This window comes from Vigna angularis, chromosome 7 (assembly GCF_016808095.1).
Source record: "Vigna angularis cultivar LongXiaoDou No.4 chromosome 7, ASM1680809v1, whole genome shotgun sequence".
Taxonomy (NCBI): domain Eukaryota; kingdom Viridiplantae; phylum Streptophyta; class Magnoliopsida; order Fabales; family Fabaceae; genus Vigna; species Vigna angularis.
The window spans coordinates 10,360,592-10,388,546 of record NC_068976.1 but is presented as its reverse complement, the minus strand read 5'-3'; the positions used below and the strand labels follow the sequence as shown (position 1 = coordinate 10,388,546).

The window sequence follows — 27,955 nt, the reverse complement described above, 5'->3', positions numbered from 1 at the left end:
AATCGAGAGAATAAATTGGACAATTAGGGATGCAAGTTAGTTTGATGATTCGGATACAGAAAGCAAAGCAAAAGCATGCTTCTTAGCTTCATGTGTCAAACAATATGCTATAATACTTTCACTGAAGTTGAATTTATGTACAAAACTACTGGCTGAAATATTCATGAATTAAGCATCTACATATAAACAGGCTCAATTTGAGCAAAAAATATGCATCTATACTACCTTTTTCACATTCAAAAAGCATCCCAAAGACCCCCTTCCCCCACATAATATGCAAGGGAAAAAATTTGAAGTGTGTTTAAGCTGTTCTTTTTAACAATAGTTTCAGAACACATTTCCTCTTTTCTACTATTAACAGTGATGCAGTTCTGTGGTTGGGTGGGTGGATGGGTTGGTGTGAGGGATGTAGTTGCAAATATTAATTGGATGCAGCTCAATCTTGGGATGTAGCAGAGTATTCAAAGAGAAGGCGTTTAGATGGAGCAGATTGGAGGAGCACTCGCAAACGACTTGTAAGAAGATAGCTCAGTGTCCATTGCATTGCCATCTCAGACTCCTTCATTTGCCTAACAATGGTGGCCTGAAAGAAAAATGATAGCAGGAACCTTCAGCTTTAACATTGGCACAGGTTCTTAGTGAAAATTAAAGTATTTAAGATTTCACCATAAAACAAATAATAGATGCTTCTATATGATGTAGAAACTAACAAATACATCTCCCTAATTTGAATGATATGCTTCTACTTTAGAATGTGTACTTAATGGAAATCAAACATCTCCCTAATCGAAATATTATTATATTTAGATTGTAAAAATAAATGTTACAAAAAGGTATTTAGTTTAGAAACAATAAAGTGAACAAGTGCAGAAACCACTTAGCATTAGCAATGTTCAGAGTGATTAACGAGTAACTAAGCATTTGTTATTCATAAAATGACATTTGTTGTTTTGTACTTATATTTTCATCACGGTTAGAAAAGAGTTGTCATCTGAAACCCATTTAAAGGTATCATCTATTGCTATATATATATATATATATATATATATATATACATATATATTAAAGAATGTCAAAGCTAATTTTCCCCCTCTATTGATATTTAATACAGATTTTCAATTGATTTACACAAGTAAATTATAATTAACTGTAAAAATGGTGATGGGAAGCAAGGATTTGAGAGTTAACTTGTTTTCTTATGATTACCTGAAGACGTTTACCAAGCTGAACTTCAACTTCTGTACCAAACGATATATTACTGGCAAGTGACTTGAGAGGATCTGCTGTAGGATCAACAGAAACTAAACTGGGTATCTGAGGTGCATATACTAGCCTCCACCTAGCCTGGCCAAACTCGCCCTTCCCTTCTATTCGTGGCATTAATTTTTCCAGAGTTGCAGTTGCAAGCTTTTCAAAAGCAAGCTGACCATTGCCTTCCAAAATGGATTCAGCCAACTGACTCTCAAACCTTCTGGCAGCCTGTATAGTTAAAAACAATTAATAGAACCAGTCTTCTTGAAAATCAAATCACAAAGATGCTGATTTTCACAGATGAAACAGTTGAAAATAAGACTGATTTATTATTCTCAATCATAAAAAATACATTCTAATACCCTCTATTTGTAATAATCTAATTCTCCTAAAAAGGGAAATAAGAAAACTAGGAAAATAAAATAAAATAAAAGATTATATATCTATTTCCTCTAATTAGGAAGATTCTAAAGATATTATCTCAAATTACAACATTCCTCCTCAAGCTGGATCATAAAAAATTGTATGAACCAAGCTTGGAATAGTAGTCAAACTCAATTGTAGAGAACGTCAATAAACCAAATTGGACAACAATGGACAAAAGCGAACTAGCACAATGAAACTTCAACTTGGACAACAATGGACGAGGGCAAACTAGCACCATGAAACTTCAACTTGGACAGCAATGGACGAGGGTGAACTAGCACCATGAAACTTCCACTTGGACAACAATGGACAAGAGAGATTTCCATCAAAAATGGATGATGACTTGCAGCAGCAAACAACAACAAACTACAAGAACAGATGAAGGGCCTCCAGTGGCGAACAACAACAAACTGGAGGGACTGAATTGCCATCAATAGTGGCGAACAACAACAAAACTTCAAGAACATGATTTCCATGAGTAACATATGGGAGGCCTTCAAAGGCTAACAACCACAAACCTGTAGGGACTTAACTACCCTAAACAGCAACAAACCTTCAGGGACTTAACTGCCCTGAACAACAACAAGCCTTTAGGAAACAACTGTCCTGCAAAGGCTAACAATAACAGACCTGCAGGGACTACACTACCCTGCAGCAGCTGGAACTAAAAGGCTAACAACCACAAACCTGTACGGACTTAACTACCCTAAATAACAACAAACCTTCAGGGACTTAACTGCCCTGAACAGCAAGAGGCCTTCAGAAAACATCTATCCTGCAGAGGCTAACAGCAACAGACCTGCAAGGACTACACTACCCTGCAGCGGTTGAAACTTTCTCCTCCTCACGACTGAACAACAGAACGTGTAGGTGGCACAACTGGTGAGAACCGATCCGTACGAGGAAAAAAATCTGAATCCCATAACTTCGAAAGAGCCAATTCAGCAGGCTGTTATAACAAAGCATTGACGGTGAAGAGAGCCTTTCACATTAGTGATGGTAGAAACCAAAAAACACCAAATATCGAAGAGACTTTGGAGGTCCTAAGTTCTCTACTGGACTACTCCCAAATGGTGATACTTACACTGTATCACAAAAGTACGAGCTAAACTCTAGCCCAATAAGAAAGTTCTCTGCACGGGCTGAAAAATATTTCCCCTCACGGCAAACAACAAAAACGACGGCTAATGCACTTCACGAGACACTCTTAATCTTGACTAAAGAAAATGCGGCAGCTTATTGAGGCAACAGCGACAAACTGCAAAGGTTACAACAATTGACTGCAGCAACATCGGCATTAAAGCACCCGCCAACAAGGCTGATGAATTGTTGACTGGAACATCACAGCTACAGAAATAGACTCCCCTTCATGCCACAGGCCAACAGGGACATCACACTTGCAAGAGAGAATCACAGAATGGTAACCAGATGGTGGAGACAGGCTTGGCCACAGGTGCCGGTGCATTCGGCGACACAAGCGGCGGAGACGTCGGCAAGAAGCACCAATCAGTGCCGCACAAGAAAGAGGAAGAAGAAACCCATTGGTGGTGGCAGAAAGCCCTTGAAGGCAAAGAACCCTTCTCAATGGAGAAGAAGATGACGAAAGCAGGAGAAGTAGTACTAGGAGCTGGCGCATCAGCAGCGGAGACGAAGCATTGTTGCTCGAGAAACAAAAAACGAATGAAGCTTGCGGCGAATAGTGAGAAGCAAAGAAGATGTAGATTCTACTATGGAAGGTCAAAACAGAGAGGAGGAGGTTCGGCGAGTCGACCGGAAGCGGCGCGGTGTGATTCCAACAACGGGACAGTGACATGGTGTGATTCCGACACCGGGACAGCGGTGCGTGACAAACACACACGAGATCTAACGGAGAGAGGAGGCGCGTGATGGCACATGCGGAGGAGTCTGAGACGTCAACCACCAGGGTTAGATCGCACTCGAAGAGACGATCCAGATTCGCTGGTCACCCGTCGGAACTGCGACGTTGATCGGCGGCGGACGGTAGCCGACGACGTACGGAGGACGACGGCGGATGGTGACCGCGGCAGAGAGCGGCGGTGCATAGCGGAGTAAGCAACAAAGGCAGTGGCCTTTCTTGGGTTCTTCGAAGAAGAGACTTTCGGTCAATAAGAATGCCAAAAGGAGCAAAAATTGATTGGGCATCAACAGATCTAAAGCACCAGTTTCAGCTACTGGTCCGAAAGGGAATGGGTTCGAATCCCATTCTGATCATACTCAAACAAACTCTGTATTTGGTAATACTTGAAAAAAGGCCAGAATTCTAAGGCAGAACTTGACTAGGGCAATTGGAGCCCATTAAAAACACATGTTAAAGAAGAGACTTTTAGGGGCCGTCGGCGGCCATGGCGGCCGGCTGCCGGCAGACAACAAAGACAGCAGAAGCAGATCAGACAAGCTCTGATACCAAGTTGAAAATAAGACTGATTTATTATTCTCAATCATAAAAAATACATTCTGATACCCTCTATTTGTAATAATCTAATTCTCCAAAAAAGGGAAATAGGGAAACTAGGAAAATAAAATAAAATAAAAGATTATATATCTATTTCCTCTAATTAGGAAGATTCTAAAGACATTATCTCAAATTGCAACAGAAACAATTCACATTAACACTCACAAATCTCTTACAATCCACATAACAATCCTAGGTTCCAAGTGTTCTCTACCAACAAAAGATTGAGACATAAATCAACTTAAGGACCTGATCTAATACTAACATAATACAAGTAAGGATATGAACTTTTAAGATTTCAAATTATGTATTTCTCTTAGATGATCAGATGTGAAATAGATTGAATATCCAAAAGTTAGTTCCTATATCATGAAAATGACCAACACATTACATGATTCCATTCTGTTAGTAATTGCTGATATAAATTAAATTGTTTTCTTATAGTTGAATATATTTGATTTACTAATATTTATGTTAAAGAAATATGAATTTGGAAAGTCAAATAATAATAACAATAATAAAAGAAACCACATTTTTATTTCAGAACTAATGATCAAGGATTCACTTAGAACAGAAAGAGTAAGGATTCGATATTGTAGGAGGAAGGAGTCTGACAAACTTCATAGGTGAATAAAACCATTTGAGGGGTAGGTTCCTCATGTTTTCATTTCATTTGTGGTTCTCAATTTTGTTTCTCTATTAATTATAGTTTCTCTATTATCCATTCTGATATCTAGGGACCTAGTTGTGTCTCATTTTGGTTTTAGGTATTTTGTTACGTTCATTGATGAATATTTGAGATGTACTTGGGTTTATCTTATGAAAGATTGTTTTGAATTGTTATCCATCTTCACATCTCTTTTTGAATGAAAAAAAAAAATAAAAAATCAAATTGGTCAAGTAATCAAAATCTTAAGTGACAATGCCAAAGAGTACTTCTCATCCACTTTTTCAATAGTTTTGAGTTCACATAGTATATTACATCAGTCCACTTGTCCTCATACACCATAACAAAAATGGTATAGCAAAAAGAAAAAATAGACACTTGACTAAAATTGCTCCTACCCTTTTGCTTGTTTCCCATATTCTTGTCCATCACTAGGGGATGCCATCTTAATTGCATGTTTTCTTCTTAATAGGATGTCATCCTCTCTCAATCATAACGTTCCTTTCTCCATTCTGTTTTCAAATGATCCTCTCTTTCACATTTCTCCTCGAGTTTTTGGTTGTGTATGCTTTGTTCATGACATGTCTCTAGGGTTAGACAAACTTTTTGCTCGTGTTATCAAATATGTCTTCTTAGGTTATTCATGACTTCAAAAAGGGTACCAGTGTTACTCTCTTGAAACAAATAAGTACTACACATTTGTCAATGTTACATTCTTTGAAAAAACTCCTTACTTCTCTCCATCTATTCAAGATGTTCAAGTCATACAAAAGGTTCTTCCTATTCCAATGGCTGAGTCTAATATTGGTGGACAGTCCTATGGACCCAAATCAGAGATTAATGACAGAAGGTGATTTATTCTGTGATCCAGAGAAATATGAAGGTAGGTTGGAAAATTGATCTATCTTTTGCAGTTGGAGTGGTTAGTCAAATTATGCAGGCTCCATGTGTTGGCCATTGAAATGTTATCATTCACATTCTAAGGTACCTCAAAAAGGCTGTCGAACAAGGGTTGTTATATGAAAATAGAGGAAGCATTAAGGTATTTGGGTATTATGATGCAAATTGGGCATGTTCGCCTATTGACAAATAGTCTACTATTAGATATTGTGTTTTCCTTAGAGGAAACATTATTTCATAGAAAAGTAAGCAACAAGGTGTAGTGGCCCAAATCGACAGCTGGAGCTGAATACAGGGCAATGGCATCACTAATGTATGAACTTATATGGGTGAAGCAGTTCATTCAAGAGCTTAACTTTTGTGAAATCCAAACTATGAAGAGGTATTACTATACTCAAGTTGCTCTCTCCATTGCATTAAATCCCTAGCAATTTAGGACAATCCCTTGATCTTCTATCTCCCTATTGTATCAACTCTTTATGAATATAAATAGAAGATATAAACCAAAGACGTAGAGGAGAATTTGTTTTCCAAAAGAATCAAGAAACTAAAATATACTCAAATCGAAGTCAAATGAAATGCTACTAGTCCTTGAAATGGGCTCAAGAGTCTGAACAACCCTATTTGTTGTGGGGGCAGCAAGTGGGCTTCATCAAAGTAAGGCACATGGGCCGCACACACCAACACTATTGGTGGTGTGGGACTTAGTGTGGCATTGTGATTGCCAATGTGGGTTGTACCTTTCTGGCACATCTATTACCACAACAGTGATGGCAAACAGCGTGCCTTCAAAGATTGAAGGCTCTGATACCAACTTTAACTATACAAGGAAACAATTAATTATTTTATAGAGAAAAATCACAACCAATTACATTCTCATCACATCAATCTGTCATAATCAATCTCTTTAAAATAAGGAAAAAAAAGAATGTTGAATGAATTGGAAGATTCTAAAGATATTTTCTCCTAACCACAATGGAGATATTGGGGATATTTTTACCCTAATAGTTTTCTATTTACAACAGCATGTTTACCTCAGTGGGTGAGAGTGCATCCTGTTCCATAGAACGAGTTGAGGTCACCACAAGTTTGTCCTGCCAATTGCTAGCTCTACCTTGAATTCTGAACTGCCACTCAGATCCCACCAAAGCTAAATCAAGCATTGGATCTAGTCCATACTCAGGCTCAAATTTTGCAATGTTTAAGTGCTCTCGATTTAGTCTCACCTACATTTCAAAAGGATAGTATGAACGTGAAGAATGTGTTAATAAATACCCAAGACAAACCAAAAGAAAACTAGCCTCAAAGAAACCACACCGAAGTGCACAATTTGCACGAGTTGCAAAAAGAAAATGTTACATATACCTGTGTTGCAACTAGATCGACTTCACCATTCTCAAATGTTAGTATGCCTCTAGGTTTTATCCATTTGGGATGGGCCCGACCATTTAACTCAAGCTCTCCACTTACACTGAAATTAAGAATCAAAGGATACACTATCTTCAACTCTGGTCCAAGAACAAGCTTCAAATCATTGAGACAGATTTCTACATTTGGTTTAATCTGCACTTGCTCCATCTGTTTTTCAACCTGAGTTGACTTGTTAGCCGTCACTGTTGTTTTTGAAGGAAAGAAAGGTATGAATCCATGTACTATCAGCCATTGTGAATAATATAACATAATGAACTGAACTAAAATTATGAATAGCATAAGCAAAAGTAGAAGATCAAGGAATCAAATTAATGATTGAGGTCTCTCCTGATACAAATTATGAAATATGTGAGATGGTAAAGTGTAAAATGCCATTTGTAAATTATTTAGCCCTTGTCATGATTCAGCTGACTCAGCAATACATATGATTAGCACATTTGATTTGTTGCAGCAATAGTGACTTTGTGCTGATTGATATTTTAGGTAGTTTTAGATTTGATTCTGTTGGAAGTCCTCATCGACTAAAGGCCAATTTATAGTATATAAAGTGAGTACAAACCTCACTGTACAAGCCAGTTTTCTGGGGTTGAGTTAGACTTAAAATCCAATTCTTAACATGGTACCAGAGTAAGTTAGAACATATCCTAGTGATATTTGTTGTTTGTTGGGTATATTATTCAACCCAATATTGAACTACTATCAGACCACTCACTAGTCTAGTTCCACTTCTTAACATATTCCTATTACTTTTAATTTCGTATATTGGTTGTATCTTGATTTTATTGCTAGAATTTCAATCCCACAATCTTTGGGATCTGTTACCTAGAATAGGCAATGCTTATTGTTGGAAGTCTCACATCGATTAGAGATAAGACCAATTTATAATATATAAGTGGGTGTAAACCTCACTTTACAAGCTGGTTTTGTGGGATTGAGTTAGGCTTAAAGTCCACTTCTTAACATAGTATCAAAGCTATGGTTAGAGCCTATCCTAGCGATATTTGTTGTTTGTTGGGCATGTTGTTCCACCCGTTATCGGACTACCCATTAATGTCTAATCTCACACTAGAGATGATGTATATACCTCGGCATGAGGGGAGTGTGTTGGAAGTTCCACATCGACTAGAGATAAGGCCAATTTATAATATATAAGTGGGTGCAAACCTTACCTTAGAAGTCGGTTTTGTGGGGTTGAGTTAGACTTAAAGTCAACTCCTTAACATGGTATCAGAGCTATGGTTAGAGCCTATCCTAGCGATATTTGTTGTTTGTTGGACATGTTGTTCCACTCGCTATCGGGCCGTTATCGGACTACCCATTAATGTCTAGTCTCACACTCAAGATGATGTCTACCTCGGCGTGAGGGGATGTGTTGGAAGTCTCACATCGACTAGAGATAAGGCCAATTTATAATAAATCTCACCTTACAAGCCAGTTTTATGGGGTTGAGTTAGGCTTAAAGTCTACTTCTTAACATTTATTTCCAAATTTATCCAATTAATGTATGTATATGTATATCAGACATATGTAATGAGATCGAATAAGAAAGAAATTATTTTCTTTTAAACTTCAGAAGATATTAGAGCTCTTGATCCTTGGGAGCCTCTAATTGTGTGATTTTTTTTACAGCCTTCATCGCTATGTAAGCCCTAAAATGCCTCTTGATTCTTGGGACACTTTAATTGTGAGATTTTTTTTACAGCCTTCATTGCTATGTAAGCCCTAAAATGCAACCTTCATTACCGTGTTAAGAAGTAAACTTTAAGCTTAAATCAACCCCACAAAACTAGTTTGTAAGATGAGATTTGCATTCACTTATATATTATAAATTGACCTTATATCTAGTCAATGTGGGACTTCCAACCCCCCCTCTCTCACAAGGTAAATATAATGATATAGAAATGGAAGCAAGACCCTCTCAGTTTGAATTAATAATAAGAGAATCCATTCTGATTTCAGAACATTCATCACCAAATGATTAGAAAAAACTCAGGCTAAACTGTATAATAATACCAGAGCCAGAGGACTGAGACACTGTCGTCCTTGAAGAAGCAGATTCTGAGTTGAGAAATCGTGATACATATCTTGAAGCAAACACACGACTGACACCAGCAGTAGGAAGCCCAGAATGATTGGACGGAAATCTATTAGAAGCAGGAGTACCACCTTTATCATGTGGCAAATATGCTTCTCCCTGACTTATTTTTATGTTCCCAGATATGTTCGGTTGCAATATTGAACCAGTTATTTGCAACTGAGAATCAACCTGACCACTGTCAAATGAATAGCATTGTGTTAAAAAGAGACTATATATAACAAGGCCGGAGGTGGAGGATGCAGTTCAAAAAATCAATAATATTTATGATTTAGTCGTCACTTGAGCCCCTCTGCATCCATTATCAAGTCTAGAAGTAAACTTAAGAAATTCAAAGAAGCTATGAAAGTAACCTTAATATTTTTTGTGCCCGTACTTCTAAAACTTCGCACTTCAATTCAATCTTGTCATCTGGGGCTGCTTCACTTGCTCTGAGTGGCAGATTCCCTTTTACAAGAAGCTTTCCTTTTCTGCTTACCCTACTCTCAAGTGAGGTGATGCATAACCTGTTTGATTGCACGTGAACATTTCCACCAAAGTTGGTAAGTGGTTTTCGTAGCACTGGTGAAGAAATAGATGCCCTGTGGAATGATGCGTGTCCATTAAGTACCGGTTGATCAACTGTACCTCTGACCTATTAAGTCAAGCCATGTGACAAGATTCAGAGAAGTAAATATCAATATTTGGGAAAAATTATATTCATTTTACCAACCTCAAGCTTCAAATCCGCATTTCCATGAAGCCAATTGGCATGTGGAGATAAAGCTGTAACCAATGTCATTCCCCCGTCTTTTATATCAGCATCAATCCTGACTTCTCCAACATCCAAAATTTGCCAATTTAGTCCTTTAAGGCTTTCTGCTAGTTGAGTATTCCAACTTTCTTCATTTCTATCTCTACTAACCTTCTTGTCACCAGCATCATCAGCGTTCCCTCTATTTTTCTCCTTCACCCAATCAGGAACCCAAGTAATCTGACTCTTATCTAATTCTACATCTTCCTGTAATGTGTTATTTTGTACAAACGCAACAGGAATGCTACCCTGAACAAGTACATGCCCATTTTGGGTTATAGGTTCAAATTTTGCATTGAAAAGAAAACGACTGGTTGAGGTTAGAGAGGCAACAACTTCAGCTCTTCCAAGATCAACACCACCAACAGAACCATCAAGTAGTCTTACTTGCACATCACATTCTGGTTTTGCTAAACTTCCTCTAAGATCTCCTTCCATGTGCAATATACCCTTAATGGGTGCCAATAACTGCCGTAGAGAATGAACAACATCCATTGCTGTAGATTCAATGATCTGAACTACAGTTGGAACAAGACTAACAGGAAAATTCAAGACTGCAAAATGGAGGTTGGTTTTAGGCCCTAGCAATGTTCCATCTGCATGGATGGTGGCATTATCCTTCTGGATAAGAATTTTCTCCAGGTGCATGCCGTCATCATTACTGTAAGCACCCACTGCCAACACACGCTGAGTTTTGTAGTCTCCCCACTCCCAATCCTCTCCATGAAAATCAAATTCTGCCTGAAATAAAAGAATAAGACTGTTAATATTCAAAATACACTATTTATACTACTAGAAGAATACAAAAAAACTGAACATTTTACCAGGGTGTCTCCATTTCCCCCACCGCTAGCATCAAGAGATCCATGCCAGTGACCTTTGAGTTCAGATAAACCAGGCAGACTTAAATCTTCAAGAACGACATCATTTGATGGAGCATGAAGCCCCCTCACTGTCTGAATGTCGTGTATATCATTGAAAATAGCCAGAAAAATTAACTTGTTCAATAAATTTTATTCGACTAATTATATTATCAATAAATAATAATTCAAAAGACATGGCAAAATCAGGAATCAAATATTGCATCTCTAGAAAGGAAAACAACATATGGCAATCTTTTGATAATACCAAGCAGTTGTTGAAGGCTTTCAGTGTATAATCCCACTGACTGCAAATTTTGAATGAAGAAATCCTGCATACACAATGTAGAAACATGCATAATCAGTTTTCCTTAAGAGAAGAAACAGAATATACAGATGAATAGTAAATTTCGGTGAAGGAGACAGTAAAGGAACCAGACTAGCTAAAAACATTCTCTACATGATTTGAGGTCAGAATGATGTAGCCCCTAGGCCCAAGATTAATTGAGTGTACGTAAGGAGAGTTAAAAGGTCTGCTGCACTGGAGCAGTTGAAGATAGAAGTGACTACTGCACCAGTTTTGGCCTTGCCTGATTTCACCCAGCAGTTTCATATTGAGTGTGATGCCTCTGGTGGAGGAGTGGGGGCTGTTTTCACCGAGAACAAGAGGCCGATTGCATTTTTTAGCAAGGCGTTATCAGAGGGAACACTGAGCAGGTCCATTTATGAGAAGGAGCTCATGGCCTTGGTATTAGCTATCCAGCATTGGAGACCCTATCTCCTTGGACAGCAGTTTGTGGTGCATACAGACCAGAGGAGTCTGAGATATCTGCTGGAGCAGAAGATTACTACGCAGAATCAACATAATTGGATAGCTAAACTCCTTGGGTATGATTTCGAAATAATGTATAAGGCAGCCTATCCAGAAAAGGGGAAGAAGCAAAGGAGGAGAAGGAGTTGAGGATAGTGGCTCGGCCCTATTGGCAGGATTTTCAGGAGGTTTTGGGGGAGGTAGAGGAGGACGATCAATTGAGGAAGATAGTGGAGAAATTGAAGGAGGATCCTGAGTCTAATTCAGCTTATACCCTGGAAAGAGGCAGGCTCCACTACAAGGGTAGATTGGTTATTTCAGCCAAGTCAGCATGGATACCTAAGATATTAGCTAAGTTCCATACTACTGCTACTGGGGGTCATTCGGGAGTATACCACACATACCGCAGGGCGCCCCAGTCATTATACTGGGTAGGGATGAAGAAGGCGGTTACAGATTTCGTGGCCTAATGTCCAATTTGCCAACAACACAAATATCTGGCCTCCTCACCTCAAGGGTTGCTGCAACCCTTACCGATTCCCCAAGCAATTTGGGAAGAGATTAGTATGGATTTCATAGTAAAGCTTCCCAAATCGCAGGGCCATGACGCTGTGTTGGTTGTGATAGATCGATTGAGTAAGTACGGGCACTTTATTCCCTTGAAACACCCCTACGCGGCTCGCACAATGGATAAAATCTTTGTGAAGGAAGTGGTGAGGTTACACGGCGTACCGATGACGATAGTGAGTGCAGGGATCCCCTATTTTTGAGCTTGTTCTGGAAGGAGTTGTTCAAAATACAAGGCACCCAACTCCAAATGAGTACAACATATCATCCAGAGTCAGATGGCCAAACAGAGGTTTTAAACAGGGTGTTAGAAGGATACTTAAGATGTTTCTGTTTAGAGAAGCCCAGGAGCTGGTGTTCCGTTCTTCCTTGGGCCGAATACTGGTACAACACCAGTTATCAAGGGGCAGCTAGGTGTACACCCTTTGAGATTGTATATGGACGAGCTCCCCTAACATTGACAAGGTTCATTCCAGGCGAAATGTTGGTGGAAGTTGTGGCACAGGAATTGCAAACCAGGGATGAGGCATTGCAGCAGCTCAGATTTCATTTGATGAGAGCTCAAGATTTGATGGCCAAGCATGCTAACCGCAAGAGAAAGCCAGCAGAGATCAAGGTTGATGACTGAGTCTACTTGAAGATTAGACCCCATAGGCAATCCTCCATGCCAGTGAGGTTACACCCTAAGCTTTCGGTCAGGTATTTCGGACCTTTTAAGGTGGTGCAGCAAGTGGGAAAGGTGGCTTAAAGGCTGTTATTACCAGATACAGCACGAATTCACCCTGTGTTTCATGTATCGCAGTTAAAATTGGTTGTGGAAACAAAGAAGGTGGAAAGGGAGTTACCCGAGGGCTTGTAGGCAGAAGGGCCCTCATTTTGGCCGAAGCGTGTGTTGGGCAGGAGACAGAAGCAACATGGCAAGAATTTAGTGGAATAGATATTGGTTGAGTGGCAGGAGGGTGGAGCCGATGGGGCTACTTGGGAGGACTCGGTGGCAATACAAGATCAATTTCCAGAATTTAACCTTGGGGGCAATGATAGGGGCTAGAAAATATATGAAAGAAGAAAGAAGAATAGAGTGGGATAAGGGGGAAAAAGGGGGATGTATCTGGTTAGGAAGCATAACTGTAATAACAGTTAGTTGGAGGGAAGAACACATTATAAATAGAATAATTGTTAGTTGGTTAAGGTGTGAATAGTTTACTTGTATAGTCAGGACATAAGCCTAAGGAGGGGGATTAGGCTCCCGCATTTACCCATAAGTGTACATTGATTCTTGACATTGTTAGTGTGCAAATAAAAAAATACGATTCATTCTTCTGTTTTGGTATTCCTGTTGTGAATTGTGAGAGGAGAGAATTAGGTTTCCAATTACAGAAACCTAACATATCTGGATCTCAAAAAGCCATGTTTTAGCTCACAAAATCCAAAAGGTTAATGCCTCAAGGTAACTGCAATGGTTCTGAGCAAATGCATTGAAAAACTCAAGGCACAATGGAGGTGAGGCCACATCTGAAGAGGGGATATAAAGGTGAGAGTAGTAAAGCTAGCAGCCAGACCACTACCATGTGCAACAGTAACAATGATACACTAGAGCTTGTTGTGTGGCACAGTGGCTGGGTCTCTAGTGAATGACAAAGAAAACAAAGGTATTGACAGTGGGCAGAGGTAGTTTTCTCGAAGCAACTGCTATTATTATTTCCTTATTTAGCAGATTAATATTAAAATGAAAAAGGAAAATATCCTGAATCATAGGGATTTGATTAAATTAGTGTTGCTATTGTATTTCCTAAATTAGCTTTCCAGCATTGTATGTGTGAAATCAATTTATTCTATCCTAATTTCTAAGACTATGCACTGGAAACGGATACATCATAGAGGTCAACAAACCAGTTGGTAATAAAAGTCAACAATGGGTCCATCAGCCATGCCTGGTTTTGATTTTCCTCTCTTTATGTGCAAGCCAATAGGCAGAGAGAAAATAAACAAGCACGTGTAGTAAACTACATGCAGAATGAAAATCATGAATTTGATAAATTTATTTACATGTATAGTGAGCACAGTAAATTCAAAATTAGTATATTTACACAACTAAAAAAAGCCTAGACACAAAATCTAGATATATGATATACATTTCCATAAGTTGCCAAAATTATGGCATTAGCAAAGCATATTAATATGCTATATTTAGAGGGCTGATAATGAATATATGTAACTTCCAATGCATAAATAATGATAGTGATGCAACCTTAGATCTTGAACGAACAGCAGGATCCAAACTTCGAGAAAGAAGCCTTGCAAGGGGAAGCATCTCGGCAACCTCTGCTCTAGGAACTTCAAGTTTCATTCTCCACCTGCCCATAGAGGATATAGCATTGCCAATATGACCAGACATTAACCTTTTTATAAGGCCACCTTCTCTGTCAACAGAACTACGATCTCGGGTACCAGGCAACACATATTCACCTTGAAGTTCATAATAACTGTAGTTTTGTTGCAAAACAGTTTTTTCAATAGTGATCTGAATAATAATGCACCAATTGGGGGATCAGTATTACAAAAAAGAATGAGTATTGGATTCAATAGATGATGCTCTTTGAATTCCAAGGTAACAAAATAGAATCTTTAGACTCCAATTGCTGGAGATGATATGATAGAATAGGATAGGATAACTATCCTAAATGTGATCGGTAATTTGTTTGTAGCAACATGATATGGTGGTGTTATCTTTTCACTAATAATATCCTGTCACTCTAATGTATTTCTTATTTCTTATATAGTAAGGGAGGAAGTGGGTTACATTAATCATATGACTTTTTTGTGGTCATGCAACAATTAAGTAACTTTTTAATCCTCATTGATGGATGGTGAATATGTGGTTGAAATTTGTTCATCACGCTCTCATAAAAATAGCCCTCACTCGACACATTGCCTATACACATTTTAATCAGATAATCAACTGAAAACCTGTATTTTTTATGTTAAAAGGATATTGATCTATTACTGACAATCACCAAGGGAAAGCATAAAGAGATACTACTTTAGATTTAACTTTGTGTAAGTCATATTTAAATTAAAAAAATGAACATAAACTAACAGAACCAAAGTAATGAGCATTACCCCGCATACTCAAAATTAACTTCGCCAGATATGATACGATTTTATTTTACCCAGATAGCAATAAGTAAACTAGCATGTAACAGAAATTTATGTGCAAACATATATGAAGATGGTTTAACGCACTCACAACGTCTCCACTCCACCTAGCTGCCACATCTAGGGCTTCACCAAGCACACCACTGAATTTTGGCCGAAGTACAGACAGGACTCCATGTCCTCTTCTCTTTTGAAGATTAAGCTGAATTTCTGCCTGATATCAAAGAAACAGACAATTCAAACTTGTTTCTGTGACATGACCATTAAATAATACCTCATGCAAGTTATCATTCAAGTAGAACTGGAAAAAAAATTGGCATGACAGATGAAGGAATAATACCTCATACTACTTGATTTTGGACTTACTTATCTCAAAATACCCAAGTTCCTATCAACTACTATACTATGTAGAATCAAGTTAGGTCTCAATTCCAAATTCTAAGAATGAGACACAACAAAAAGCATAGAAGAATAACAATTTTGGAAATCTTCGCAAACAGAGTCCCAATTTATGAAAAATTAACCAAAGTTGGAAATCATGGACAACCCTTGTTCAGGTATGGTAAATGATAAACCAAACAATAACTAAAATCAATAATCATATGCCATTTTTTTCATTAACAAAATTTGTTTCTCTAAAATTGGAATCAGGGTTCAAATGTCAGGATAGATTGTTCACGCAGATACTCTCCCTGGTATAATTGGATCAAATTTGAAAGGATCCAGATATGTCAAATAGAAGTACAACAAAGAGCAAGGAAGATGCTGAAAAATAAATCATAACATGCTGGTATGATGACTTACCCTCTGTATGGTTCCCCTAAGAGAAGCAAGCTCCAATTCATCAAGTGGAAAATGCCGTACCTACAAGTCAGCTCCAGCTAATTTGAAAAAATTCAAGCAAAAGTTTCAATACCAACTTTTGGTCTAATTACTAAGTGAACTAAATCTTTCAAGCAGACAAACAAACAGATCTAGAATCAAACAGCGGTCCTGAAATTTAAATTTAGTTACCTCCAAGTTGGCAGAATGAAATGGTTGAAAACAAATGTTAGCCCTCAATTGCCCTTTCTGAAGGGAAATGGACAATAATTTCCCACTTTGCAGACCATCTTCACTACTGGGCTGTAGCGGCCCAACAAACTCCACTGCAAGACTTTCATCTGGTCTACCAGATGCATCCAACTGTATTTCACAAATAATTGACTGTTACAACCACTATATATTAAATAGAGCTAGATAATCTGAATCTGTTAAATAAACTTTAAGTCTAACTCAATCCCATAAAATCGGTTTGTAAAATAAGGTTTGCACTTACTTATATACTATAAATTAATCTTATCTCTAATCAATGTGAGACTTTCAACACACTCCCTCACGCTCAGGTACACACATCTTGAACGTGAGATTAAACATTAATGGGTGATCCAATATAGGTCTGATAGCGGGTGGAACAATATGCCCAAAAAATAACAAATCTCACTAGGATAGACTCTAATAATGACTTTAATACCATGTTAAGAAGTGAACTTTAAGCCTAACTCAACCTCACAAAATCAGCTTGCAAAATGAGGTTTGTACCCACTTATATATAAATTGATGTTATCTAAGGATTTCCAACAGGAACCGTCAGATAAAAGCACAGCAAAATGACTGACAACATAAAGAAGCCTGTCTCACGTAAAAAAACTAAAATGAATAGTTAGTTATAATATATCCTGGTAGAGGGGGTCTATTCTACTGGTTTTGGATTGAACTATATATATTGTACAAAGGAGTGATGGTCATATAACAAGATCCACAAGTGGATGAATAAACTCAGTACTCAAGCAATGTCATAATGGGATGAACGGCCCACAAAAAATTAGAAGCTGTCTTCCCATGTGTTGTCCAGTGCAGATTATTGGCATAAAAGATATTCTAAGTATCTCCATAGTAATTAGGAAAAATTATATTTAGAAACTTCTTATTTATTTCAGCATATATTTATTACTTTTTCTAAAAGTTTTGGCTATTACAAATAGAGATGGTAAGAATTGTTGTAATTAGAGAAAATATCTTTAGAATCTTTCTAATTAGAGGAAATAGATATATAATCTTTTATTTTATTTTGTTTTCCTAGTTTTCCTATTTCTCTTTTTAGGAGAATTAGATTATTACAAATAGAGGATATGAGAATGTATTTTTCATGATTGAGAGAATAATAAATCAGTCTTATTTCCAACTAGAATGTAATTGGTGCGATTGATATCAATAAATAAGTCATTATTTTTCAAATCAGTTTTATATCGTGTTCTTGATTACTCATTCCTATGATGTTTGGGAGAAGATCCATGAATATTTTAGTCTTCAAACTAACTCTCCTGCTAGAAAGCTTCGAGCTTTCTATGAGAGCTGTCAAACTTGATTCCAAATCCATGGAAGACTACTTACTGAAATTCAAGAATTATGTGGATGAGCTTGTTGCAGTTGGAGTTCTTGTCCAACATGAAGAACATGTACATGCTATTATGGAAGGATTGCCATCAGATTATGCTCATGTTGTGTCTGTAACTGAAAGTAAGAAACACACACCTTCTATTGATGAGATTGAAGCTTTATTGTATGGTCATGAAACATTACTTGTTATGTGCAAGAGTCTCAAACCATGGTTCAACCTTCATTGAATTATATTCAAGGCTCTTCCTCTAGAGGTGTTACTCCAAGCGGAGGTTTCAAGGATCCCCTAGTGGTGGCGGTGGTTCTTTTAGAGGACGTGGTGGCAAGTTCACTAATTTTCAGTGCCCAATTTGCCAGGCAAATTGGGTCATACAGCTAATTTTGTTACTTCCGGTCTGATGTCTCATTTCAGCCACATAATCTGTGTTTCACTGATCCAGCCACACAACAATTAATTCCTTACTCAGCTGGCTCTTATAAGACTTCAAATACTTGGCTGAATCCAAACAACAAATCTAATACCACTGGTCAACCTAGTGCAATGATCATGAAGTCTGAAACACCAAGTAATGCCAATACTTCTTGGATACTAAAATTTTGGTGGCAGTTTTCATGTCACAAGTGAACCTCTAAACATTAAACAACTCCAACAGTTTGAAAGACCAAATCATGTTTTCATTGGAAATGGTGCAAGTTTGAGTATCTCTTGTGTTGGTTCATCTTCTTTTCTATCACCTTATGATTCCAGAGTCTTGTTTCAATTATAGCATTTGCTGCATGTTCCTTCTATTACTAAAAACTTGTTAAGTGTCAGTCAGTTTGCAATGGAGTTGTTGGAGCTAATGGATTGTATTCTTTCACCAATGCTCATCTTTTCAATCAACCATCTCAGCTGCAGTCCACTTTTGTGTCCACTCCTCATTCGGCTCCAGTTTCCTTTGTAATAAACACGGTTAATAAGTCTATTTCTGACACTAATAGGTTTGATTGGTGGAAAAAAGATTAGGTCATCTGTTAGGTTCCTGGGTTTGGAACCTAACAAGAAAACACTCAAAAGATAGAAACAGAAATGAAAGAATGAGTTTTTGCTATTATTCACCGTAAACGAATCTCTTTACAAGGATTGGGTTTGGGAGCATAACCTCCCTCTAGAGAGCCTAACCTCCCTCCTCAGGATGACAAACCCTGTTAGACTACAATCAAAACAATTCCCCCCACTACAATTGATTATTTGCTATTTATACAACCAATAACCCCGCTCTTCCTAACTGCTAAGGCAGTTAGGCATTTAATGTTTTATTCCTTCACTCGTAAACTCTCCATCCCTAACATTACACCTCGCTGCTGAACAACCTTGTCCTCAAGGTTGGAAACGGGAAACTTGTCCACTCGGTCTCTCATGCTGATACCGTTCGGCCGCTCGGTCTGTTATCTCTACCCCTTAACCGCTCGGTCTGTTATCGCTACCCATTAACCGCTCGGTCTGTTATTGCAACCGCTCGGTCTATCCTGTTGATACCGTTCGGTTGTCCCCCGTTACCGTTCGGCTTGATCAGGAGGCTTGGGTGGTGGCAACTCCTCCCCCACTATCTTCCATTCTTCCTCTTTCTTTCCTATCACCCTCAATATCGTTCGGGTTTGACCTCTACTAGTCAATACCGATCGGTTTCGTCCTATATTGGTCAATACCGATCGGTTTCGTCCTATACTGGTCAAAATCGTTCGGTCCCCTGTCGACCCGTGCAGCTTCATTGCTTTTGGCTGAATAGGGCCTCCAGCCGAGAGAGTGGACAACTCCGTCTGCTTTAGGTCTAATTCTGTCTCGGACCGTTCGGCAACCTCACCTGGGATATTGCATTCGACCTCGGACCGCTCGGCAACACTCGATCTACCGTTCGATTCCTTTCTGCTAACTTCAACCGTTCGGTCGGTGTTGGTTTTCTTCCTCTGCTCATCCCCCAAGCTCACATGGTACGGTTGGGTATCCTCCATGGGTAAACCCCGATCCCCGACCAGTCCCTTGCCTATGAAATTGTGGCTGGCTCCACTATCGGTCAAAACCATACTCGTTCGGCCCCCTATCAAACCGTTCGGCTTCATCATTTTTGGCTGAGTGAGGCCTCCAGCTGAGAAAACGGACATCTCCATCTGCTTCCGGTCTACTTCGGTCTCAGCTTCCTCAGTCTCCACCTCTTCATCCTCCCCCAAAATAACCGTCCCTCGACTCTTTCCTGGCCACTGATGGCATGGACCGAACGGTCGTCCTGGATTATGGCGATCGGCCTCTAACCGCTCGGTAACTTTCAATCGGCATGTGTTATAGCAATAGGTCTCGGACCGTGTCACTTCTTCGCTCGGTCGTCCCCAAGACGACTGGTCTTCAATCCCTCTCCCGTTCCCGACCTTTTCGCCTCCCTGAAATTCTTCAACATCCTTTGCAATCCGCATCGCCACCGTCCCCGTCTGTTTCGATGCTGCCAAATGCTCAACATAGGTTCCAAACCTTGTCACCAGGGCTTCCTTCAACCCATCCCACGAACAATTCTTAGCTTTATCCTTCCAGGCTCTGAACCAGTAGCCCGCGTTGCCCTCCATGCTTATGTCCGTGAACCGCACTTTCTCCTCCTCCGCTACTCCTTGAAGCTCGAAAACCCTCTCCGCCCTATTGATCCAGTTTAACGGGTCCAGCCCTTCGAAAGCGGTTAATTCAACCCTTTTCCGCCATTGATTCTGCACCTCCTGGTGATCGCCACCGTGATTGTGGGTTTGGGTCCCACCATGATCGCCACCCACTCTCCCTCCAATATCCTCCTCGCACCGTCGCTAGTTCCCTTTGACGGAAGCCTATCGCTGGTTCCCGTTTACGGAAGCCTGACTTCCACCTGATTGTTCGTCATTGTTGTGAGCCCGCGCCCCCATCATCCTCATTATTTCTTGCAAATCTTGGCGTATTGCTGCATAATCTGGTCGTAGCTCCCCTGTCTGCGTCTTCATTCTATCAACCGCAATTTCCTTCACCCGCACACGATTCCGGCAGCATCTCGATACGGCAGTTTCTCGAACTGGCACACCCCACTTTGAATCTGGCAGTTCTCCCTTGATGATTCGGTAATTTTTTGATTACTTTTGGATCCTTCACCCCCACTCCAATCCGGCAGTTTCTCGTTCCCGTTTCTCCTCGCTAGCTCTTCTTCCCTCCGAAACAGATCCGGCAGTTCGGACCAATTGTTAGGTTCCTGGGTTTGGAACCTAACAAGAAAATACTCAAAAGATAGAAACAGAAATGAAAGAATGAGTTTTTGCTATTATTCACCGTAAACGAATCTCTTTACAAGGACTGGGTTTGGGTGGGAACATAACCTCCCTCTAGAGAGCCTAACCTCCCTCCTCAGGATGACAAACCCTGTTAGACTACAATCAAAACAATTCCCCCCCCCCCCCCCCCACCCGCCCCCACTACAATTGATTATTTGCTATTTATACAACCAATAACCCCGCTCTTCCTAACTGCTAAGGCAGCTAGGCATTTAATGCTTTATTCCTTCACTCGTAAACTCTCCATCCCTAACATCATCCCAGTAATCATATTGTGAATATTGTCTTCAAACATTGTAATATTCCAGCGTACAACACAATTGACTCTGGTTTATGTAAATCCTGTTGTGCTGGAAAATCACATAGACTGCCCTTTCATGAATCTAATTCTGAGTATTCTCCACTAGAACTCAATTTTACTGATATGTGGGGCCCTGCACACATTACTTCTCATGCAGGATACAAGTATTGCGTTTCTTTTGTTGATGCCTTTTCTAGATATACTTGGATTTTGCCAACAAAAACTAAAGTCGAAACCTTAACTGTTTTTCAAAATTTTAAGAACATGGTTGAGATGCAAGTGAATTCGAAAATTAAAAATGTTCAGTCTGATTGGGGTGGTGAATAACGTCCTTTTACAAACTTTTTAGGTCATCATGGCATTGTTCATAGACTAATTTGTCTTCATACTCATCATCAAAATGGAGTTATTGAATGTAAACATTGACACATAAAAGTTATAAATGCTTATCTTCTAGTGGTCAAATATTTATTTCAAAGGATGTTTCATTTGATGAGCATCGGTTTCCTTATTCTGATTTATTTCCTAAATCACCAAATTCTATTAAAGATCTTAGTCATTACTTCACATTAAATTCAAAGTTTTCACCACCTCAACAGCCTGAAAATTCAGTACCTAGCACTTCCATGTCATGTGACAGTGATTCAACACCAAATGTTTCCCCTTCTGGTTCTAGTCCAGGTGTTTCATCATCTTCTGTGTCAGATTCTCCTTCTACACCTGTTCTGAACTATCATCCAATGCAAAATCGGTCCAATTCTGGCATCCTTCAACACAATTCATCCATCTCTATCGTCATCTCATTCTGAACATACTAGTGTTAAACAAGTTCTTGAGATAAAAACAGGCAGGCTACAATGCAGCAAGAGTATGAGGCCTTAATCAATCAAAAGACTTGGGATCTGGTTTCTTTACCTTCTAACAAAAAAGCTATTGGTAGTAAAGGGGTGTTTAGAATCAAGGAAAATGTTGATGGCTCAATCAATAAATGTAAAGCTTGTCTTGTCGCTAAAAGCTTTCCTCAAATTCAAGGTTTTGACTTTCATAAAACCTTTTCTCCAGTGGTGAAACCAGTTACAATTAGAGTTGTTCTTACTGTTGTTATTTCTCATGGGTGGAAAGTGTTTTAACTTGATGTTAATAATGCTTTTTTAAATGGTTTTCTGGATTAGACTGTATATATGCAGCAACCTCTTGGATTTGAGGTATCTGATAAGTCACTTGTTTGGAAGTTGAACAAGACACTTCATGGGCTGAAACAAGCCCCAAGACAGTGGTTTACTCGTCTGCAGACTACTCTTCATGAGCTTGGGTTTCTTACTAGTACTTTTGATACTTCTTTGTTCATATATAAAAAGGAAACTGAGGTTATTTTTTTTCTAGTTTATGTTGATGATATTATCATAACTAGCAGTTCTCCTAGTCTAATTCAGAGTGTTACTGAAAATCTTCATTCTACTTTCTCTCTGAAGCAGCTTGGTCAATTAGACTATTTTCTTGATCTTGAGATCAAATATTTACATGATAATTCTGTTCCTATGACTCAAACCAAGTACATACGTGATTTACTTCACAAAACTCACATGGTTGAAGCTCGTGCTATATCTTCTCCAATTGTTTCCAATAATAAACAGTCCAAACATGGTGCTGATGTTTTCTCAGATCCTACTCTGTACATGTCGATAGTTTTCTCAGATCTATCTATGTGTGTTTGTGTGGAAATAGATATATATTTACATACATATGTATATATAAGGATCAGTGGCTTAAGGAAAGAGAGAAAAACATAATAGAGTTTATCATAGGATTTGGAGGGTAACAGTTTACCCCTACAATTCTAGGTGACAGATAGATACAACACAAAACAGCTTTTGCTCAGAAGATAATATAAACTAGTCTAACACAATGAATTTTAACAGTTTGACCCTGGCTACAAAGAAATGCCAGCTATCAGGTGCTTAACACAAACATGACAACATTAAAAGATGTCATACGATAATAGTATAGTGGAAATTAGGAAAAGGATTTCATGAAATAAACAAATAAACCTGTTCAGGAGGTCAATTATGTAAATAAGTGATTGTTCAAAATCAATTCTTTGAAAACAACTACCAATTGAGTGATTAATTATCATTGAACAAGAAATATTTTACTAAGAATTCTTTTTTTGTGATTTTCAAACATTAAATTCAAACATCTTCACTAGAAACCATGTCCATGAACAATGATAACAATGTGATCCAATATGGCTGAGCAGTGAGAATAAACTTCAATAAATCCACAATAGCTCACAATTAAAACCATTTTTGGAAGAGAGAATTTTATGCATCACCTTAATACACTTGGGAGAAACTCTCAACAACCCAGACAACTGAGGGGCAAGCATAAGTTGATTCAGTTTGAGACCAGAGATTGAAACCTCGCCAACAAGACTATCTACAATTCCTTTATCTAACATTTGTACATTCTGCCTTGTCATCTCAAGATTTTGTTCTGTAATATTGCCAATTGGTTTTAAAACCTTTCCCTGAAACTTTATTCTTCCAGCCACTTTCAAATGCAAAGGCCTTGGGGTATCCATAGTGTATGCAGAAACCAAGCTGAAGAATTCAAACCCACGCATACGTAAATCCAACTCAACTCCATCAATTGTAAATGGGATGGCTCTTGGAATATTGAACTCTTTCTTATGATGAAAATCATCAGGATAAGATGTTTGAACTCGCGTATACAGATCAAATGCAGCTGAAGCAGAATTCACAGTAATAAAATCATGTGAGATTATGATGTCTCCTCGAGCATCACTGAAAGACCCTTCAGCTGTAGGTGCAGTCCACTTTATATCAAACCTTCTGCATTATTATTTTTTTAAAATTTAAGAGAAATTGTGTAAGAATAACAGAATTGGCACCAAGTGTTATTAATGGTGAATGCTAGCCCATTGAGGAAAGCAGAAAATCAGTGATAGAATTTGGTGAGAATAGCAAAACTAAATAACAAGCATAATTGAAACATTATATAATAATTATAAAAAAATAATGTTTAACCTTAAAATATAATAAAAAAATTATAAACAATACACATTTTTTATTTAATTAAATACTATATTTAATTTCACAAAACCAAAACGATAATGTTTGTATTTTCTTTTTCTTTTTCCATAATATTAAAAAGTTTTACTTTTACTTTTTTTTTTAACTTTTGACACAATTCTTGTAATTAAGGTTTTTAACTTTTCAATAAAAATTCAACATATATTAAAATTTTTATTTCAATAACAAAATATTTCGTTTACATAACAAAAGATGAACTAAAGTTAAAAAAAGGCTTAATACCCTATTTTATCCCCTGGTTCAAAAATGTCAAATTAGTCCATCCTTTAAAAAATGCGTCAATTACATCCTCACTTAATAAAATTTGCATCAATGAAATCCCTTCCGTTAAATCCGTACAAACGGCGTTAATTATTTAAGTAGAAGAGAGAGAAAAATAATTAACGCCGTTTGTACAGATTTAACGGAAAGGATTTCATTGATGCAAATTTTATTAAGTGACAACGTAATTGATGCATTTTTTAAAGGATGGACTAATTTGACATTTTCGAGCAAAACTGGAGACAAAATAGGGTATTAAGCCTTAAAAAAACAAGTCGAGCAGTATTATGTCAAATAGACCAAAGATAAACTAGAAGTTAAAAAAAAGAGTCAAGACTAGTATTGTGTAATTTATTTTATTTGGCATGGGTGGATTCTTTATTAAAGTTGTAATTTATGAACGCTTTCACGTTGACCGCAGTCAATGTTTTGAAAAGAATAAAAATTTCTTTAAATTTAAAGAACTGTTATCATTTATGGATCAATAATCATAAATTCATAAATTTTATAGATCAATAATTATAAATTTAAAGAACTATTAAAATATTATCATAAATTCAACATGTTTAACAAGTAAAAATAGGTAAAATATATTTATAGATTTTTAAGTTGTAATTGGATCAATCTTAATTAAAAGCTCACTTTGAAATCTATAAATACATAGATAAAGTAATGAAGTAAGTGATTACATTTATTTCAAATTTAAAACTTTACTATGATAACCGATCAAATTCGTTTAATTGACTTGAACATCATAGTACTTTTGACAAGTGCACCCGACTTAAAAATTGAAGGAGAAAGACTAAAGACTATTGTGATGGAAAACCCAAGACAACATTAAAAGACTAACAGAAAAGTGTATGTGAAGGAGTAGTTCTCGACCTCACCATCCGAAACATTTTAAAATCTTCGTTTGACTACTTGGTCAACGTTCCTTTGAATTTGGAGAAATCTTCGTTCTTTTAAGAACGTTGACCGCTCGATCACTATGGAATGTTGTCTGAACAATCATACAGTACAAAAGTAATATAATTTTTATTTAGATATATTTTGAAATATTATTTTTAGTGTTTGTTAATATATATATATATATATATATATATATATATATATATATAGTTTTTATCGGATTTTGGTTGAATAGTTTTTAAAATGAAATATAATATCTTTAAGAATTAAGTTGTTTTTATTTTATTATGTCAATGTAATATGCTGTTGAAAATTGGAAAGAAACTTAAGTCATTAAGAGTTTATGAGTAATAATACAATTGATATGAAAATAGTGAATAATATTGAAGTAGTACTCCATGTATTGGAAACATATTTATTGGTCTTTTAAATCCATAAATATAGAAGATATATTAATAAATTATGTATATATCTTATTAAATAATAATTAAATTATATATCTTTTAAATTATTACTATAAGTGTTTCAGACGTAGCGTCGAGATGTCTACAAAACACTCATTCACATTTTTCTCTAAGTCAGTTTAGGTTATCTTGAACACTTTTAGTTAGAAATTTTTTATCTAAACTCCAAACCGTCTGAGTGTATATGTCAAAAGTACTCCGACGCTCAAGTTAATGATTAATCTGATCGGGATAAATGCAATCACTTAACTTCTTACATTTGACCTGCATTTATAGATTTCGGGATGAGCCTATGATTAACGGACTTCTAATCACGACCCATTGGCTAATAAACAAAGTTTATCGATAATCTTGATTGGATGATGCTTAATGGTATTGATCATTTGGGCCGGTCGGCCCTCTTAGTGATCTTGATCGTACGAACCTTCTTCACGCCCGTATGGTCATATGGTACACAAGTCCCCTAAGCCTTAGCCAATATCTAATGACGTATGGATTTGATATTAGAACCGCTTTGGAGCGTAGGCCCTGGAGATTTATCTTCTATTTTGATTGGCTCCTCATTGTTCAACCAGGTTTGAATTGAGGGTTGTGGCGGGAAAACGCGTTTCTACACCGTAGTCTGTGCATTGCGGGAGTGGTAGAGTCGTGCTATTTGGACCGTTGATCGTGCTCCAGATCAATGATGGAGGAGCATTGGCAGTTACTTAAGATTTTTCTATAAATAATGGTGGGAAATGACTATCATTTTCACCAATTTTTTTCACTTGCTTTGCCTACCTTCCGACTTTATTCTTGCTCTAAGGTAATAATAATGACTATCGTTCGTCTATTTTCATCTAAGGAGTCGTCGGGGAAGGGCAACTGAGGGTTCGCTGGTGACGGTGCTCGATCTTCATCTCCGAGCTCCGTGTCTTCGTCCTTCTTCGAGACAATCAAATGGGATAGCAACTCGGTTGATGTTTCGACCGGTATACATGGTGATAGGGCCTTTTTCGATACTGTGATTGGTCTCCATTATAGAACAGTGGAGGTAGATGGTGAAAATGAGGGGGACGAGTATGTGTAGACCTTGCCCGCGTTTCCTGGCTACGATTGGGCTCTCACGAAGTAGGGAGTATGTCACCCGCTTTCGCTTGAAGAAGGACATAGAAGAGTGGGTCGACCAGTCTTGTGTTGTGCGGGATGAGGAAGAAGCCGAGCTGATAAAACTAGCTCTTTGAAAGGAAACGAACGGGTATATGATGACAAAGGAGATAGTACCGAAGATTCGTGTACACCTACCTCTTCTCCCAAATGTTCGTTCGGATCCTTTTTATCAACTTCCGAGCTGTCGTTCTAAGGAAGTTGAATGTAGCTCCTACTCAGTTGCATTCGAACAGTTGGACCGATTGCTAAGCATGGTGATATGCTCTACTCTGGATCTAACTCCAACGCCCGCCATCTTCCTCCACTATTTATGTGTGCGACTGATTTCTAAGCGAGGTTGGGTGTCGCTTATTTCCATGGAGAAGAAGTTGTTATTTAAACAGTTCTCGAACTCTTCCAAAGGGTTCAAGACTAAATAATTTAAAGTGGTAATAAAAGAAACTAGGCGCTCGAAGTTTTTTGACGAAGTTGGGCGTCCAAAGTTTCCCCTCTACTGGACTAGAAGACCCCAAAAGGTGACTTTTTGGCCTACAACCTCCATGACACCAGCCGAGGTTGAAGCAATCGTGGTCAT

General features: G+C 38.0%; 1 protein-coding gene across 1 annotated transcript; it reads right to left on the bottom strand.

Moving 5' to 3' along the window:
• Nucleotides 1-91: 91 nt before the first annotated feature.
• Nucleotides 92-27,955, bottom strand: LOC108318769 (protein TIC236, chloroplastic). Its single transcript, XM_052880621.1, has 15 exons — nt 27,876-27,955; nt 23,818-24,337; nt 16,445-16,615; nt 16,235-16,294; nt 15,522-15,644; nt 14,523-14,795; nt 11,165-11,228; nt 10,861-10,988; nt 9,956-10,777; nt 9,597-9,877; nt 9,162-9,421; nt 7,083-7,330; nt 6,752-6,943; nt 1,207-1,479; nt 92-583 (listed from the first exon to the last, which is right to left on the bottom strand). Exons 1-15 carry the CDS (start codon nt 27,953-27,955, stop codon nt 437-439), a joined length of 3,642 nt encoding a protein of 1,213 aa, XP_052736581.1. The 3' UTR covers nt 92-436.

Excerpts from the sequence above, each read along its gene's own strand:
- LOC108318769 (XM_052880621.1), bottom strand. The coding sequence starts at position 27,955 with ATGACCACGATTGCTTCAACCTCGGCTGGTGTCATGGAGGTTGTAGGC. Across the intron at positions 16,295-16,444 it reads TTCATTCTGCCAACTTGGAG|GTACGGCATTTTCCACTTGA; the intron begins GTAACTAAATTT and ends GCTGACTTGTAG. Across the intron at positions 584-1,206 it reads AGCTTGGTAAACGTCTTCAG|GCCACCATTGTTAGGCAAAT; the intron begins GTAATCATAAGA and ends TTTTTCTTTCAG.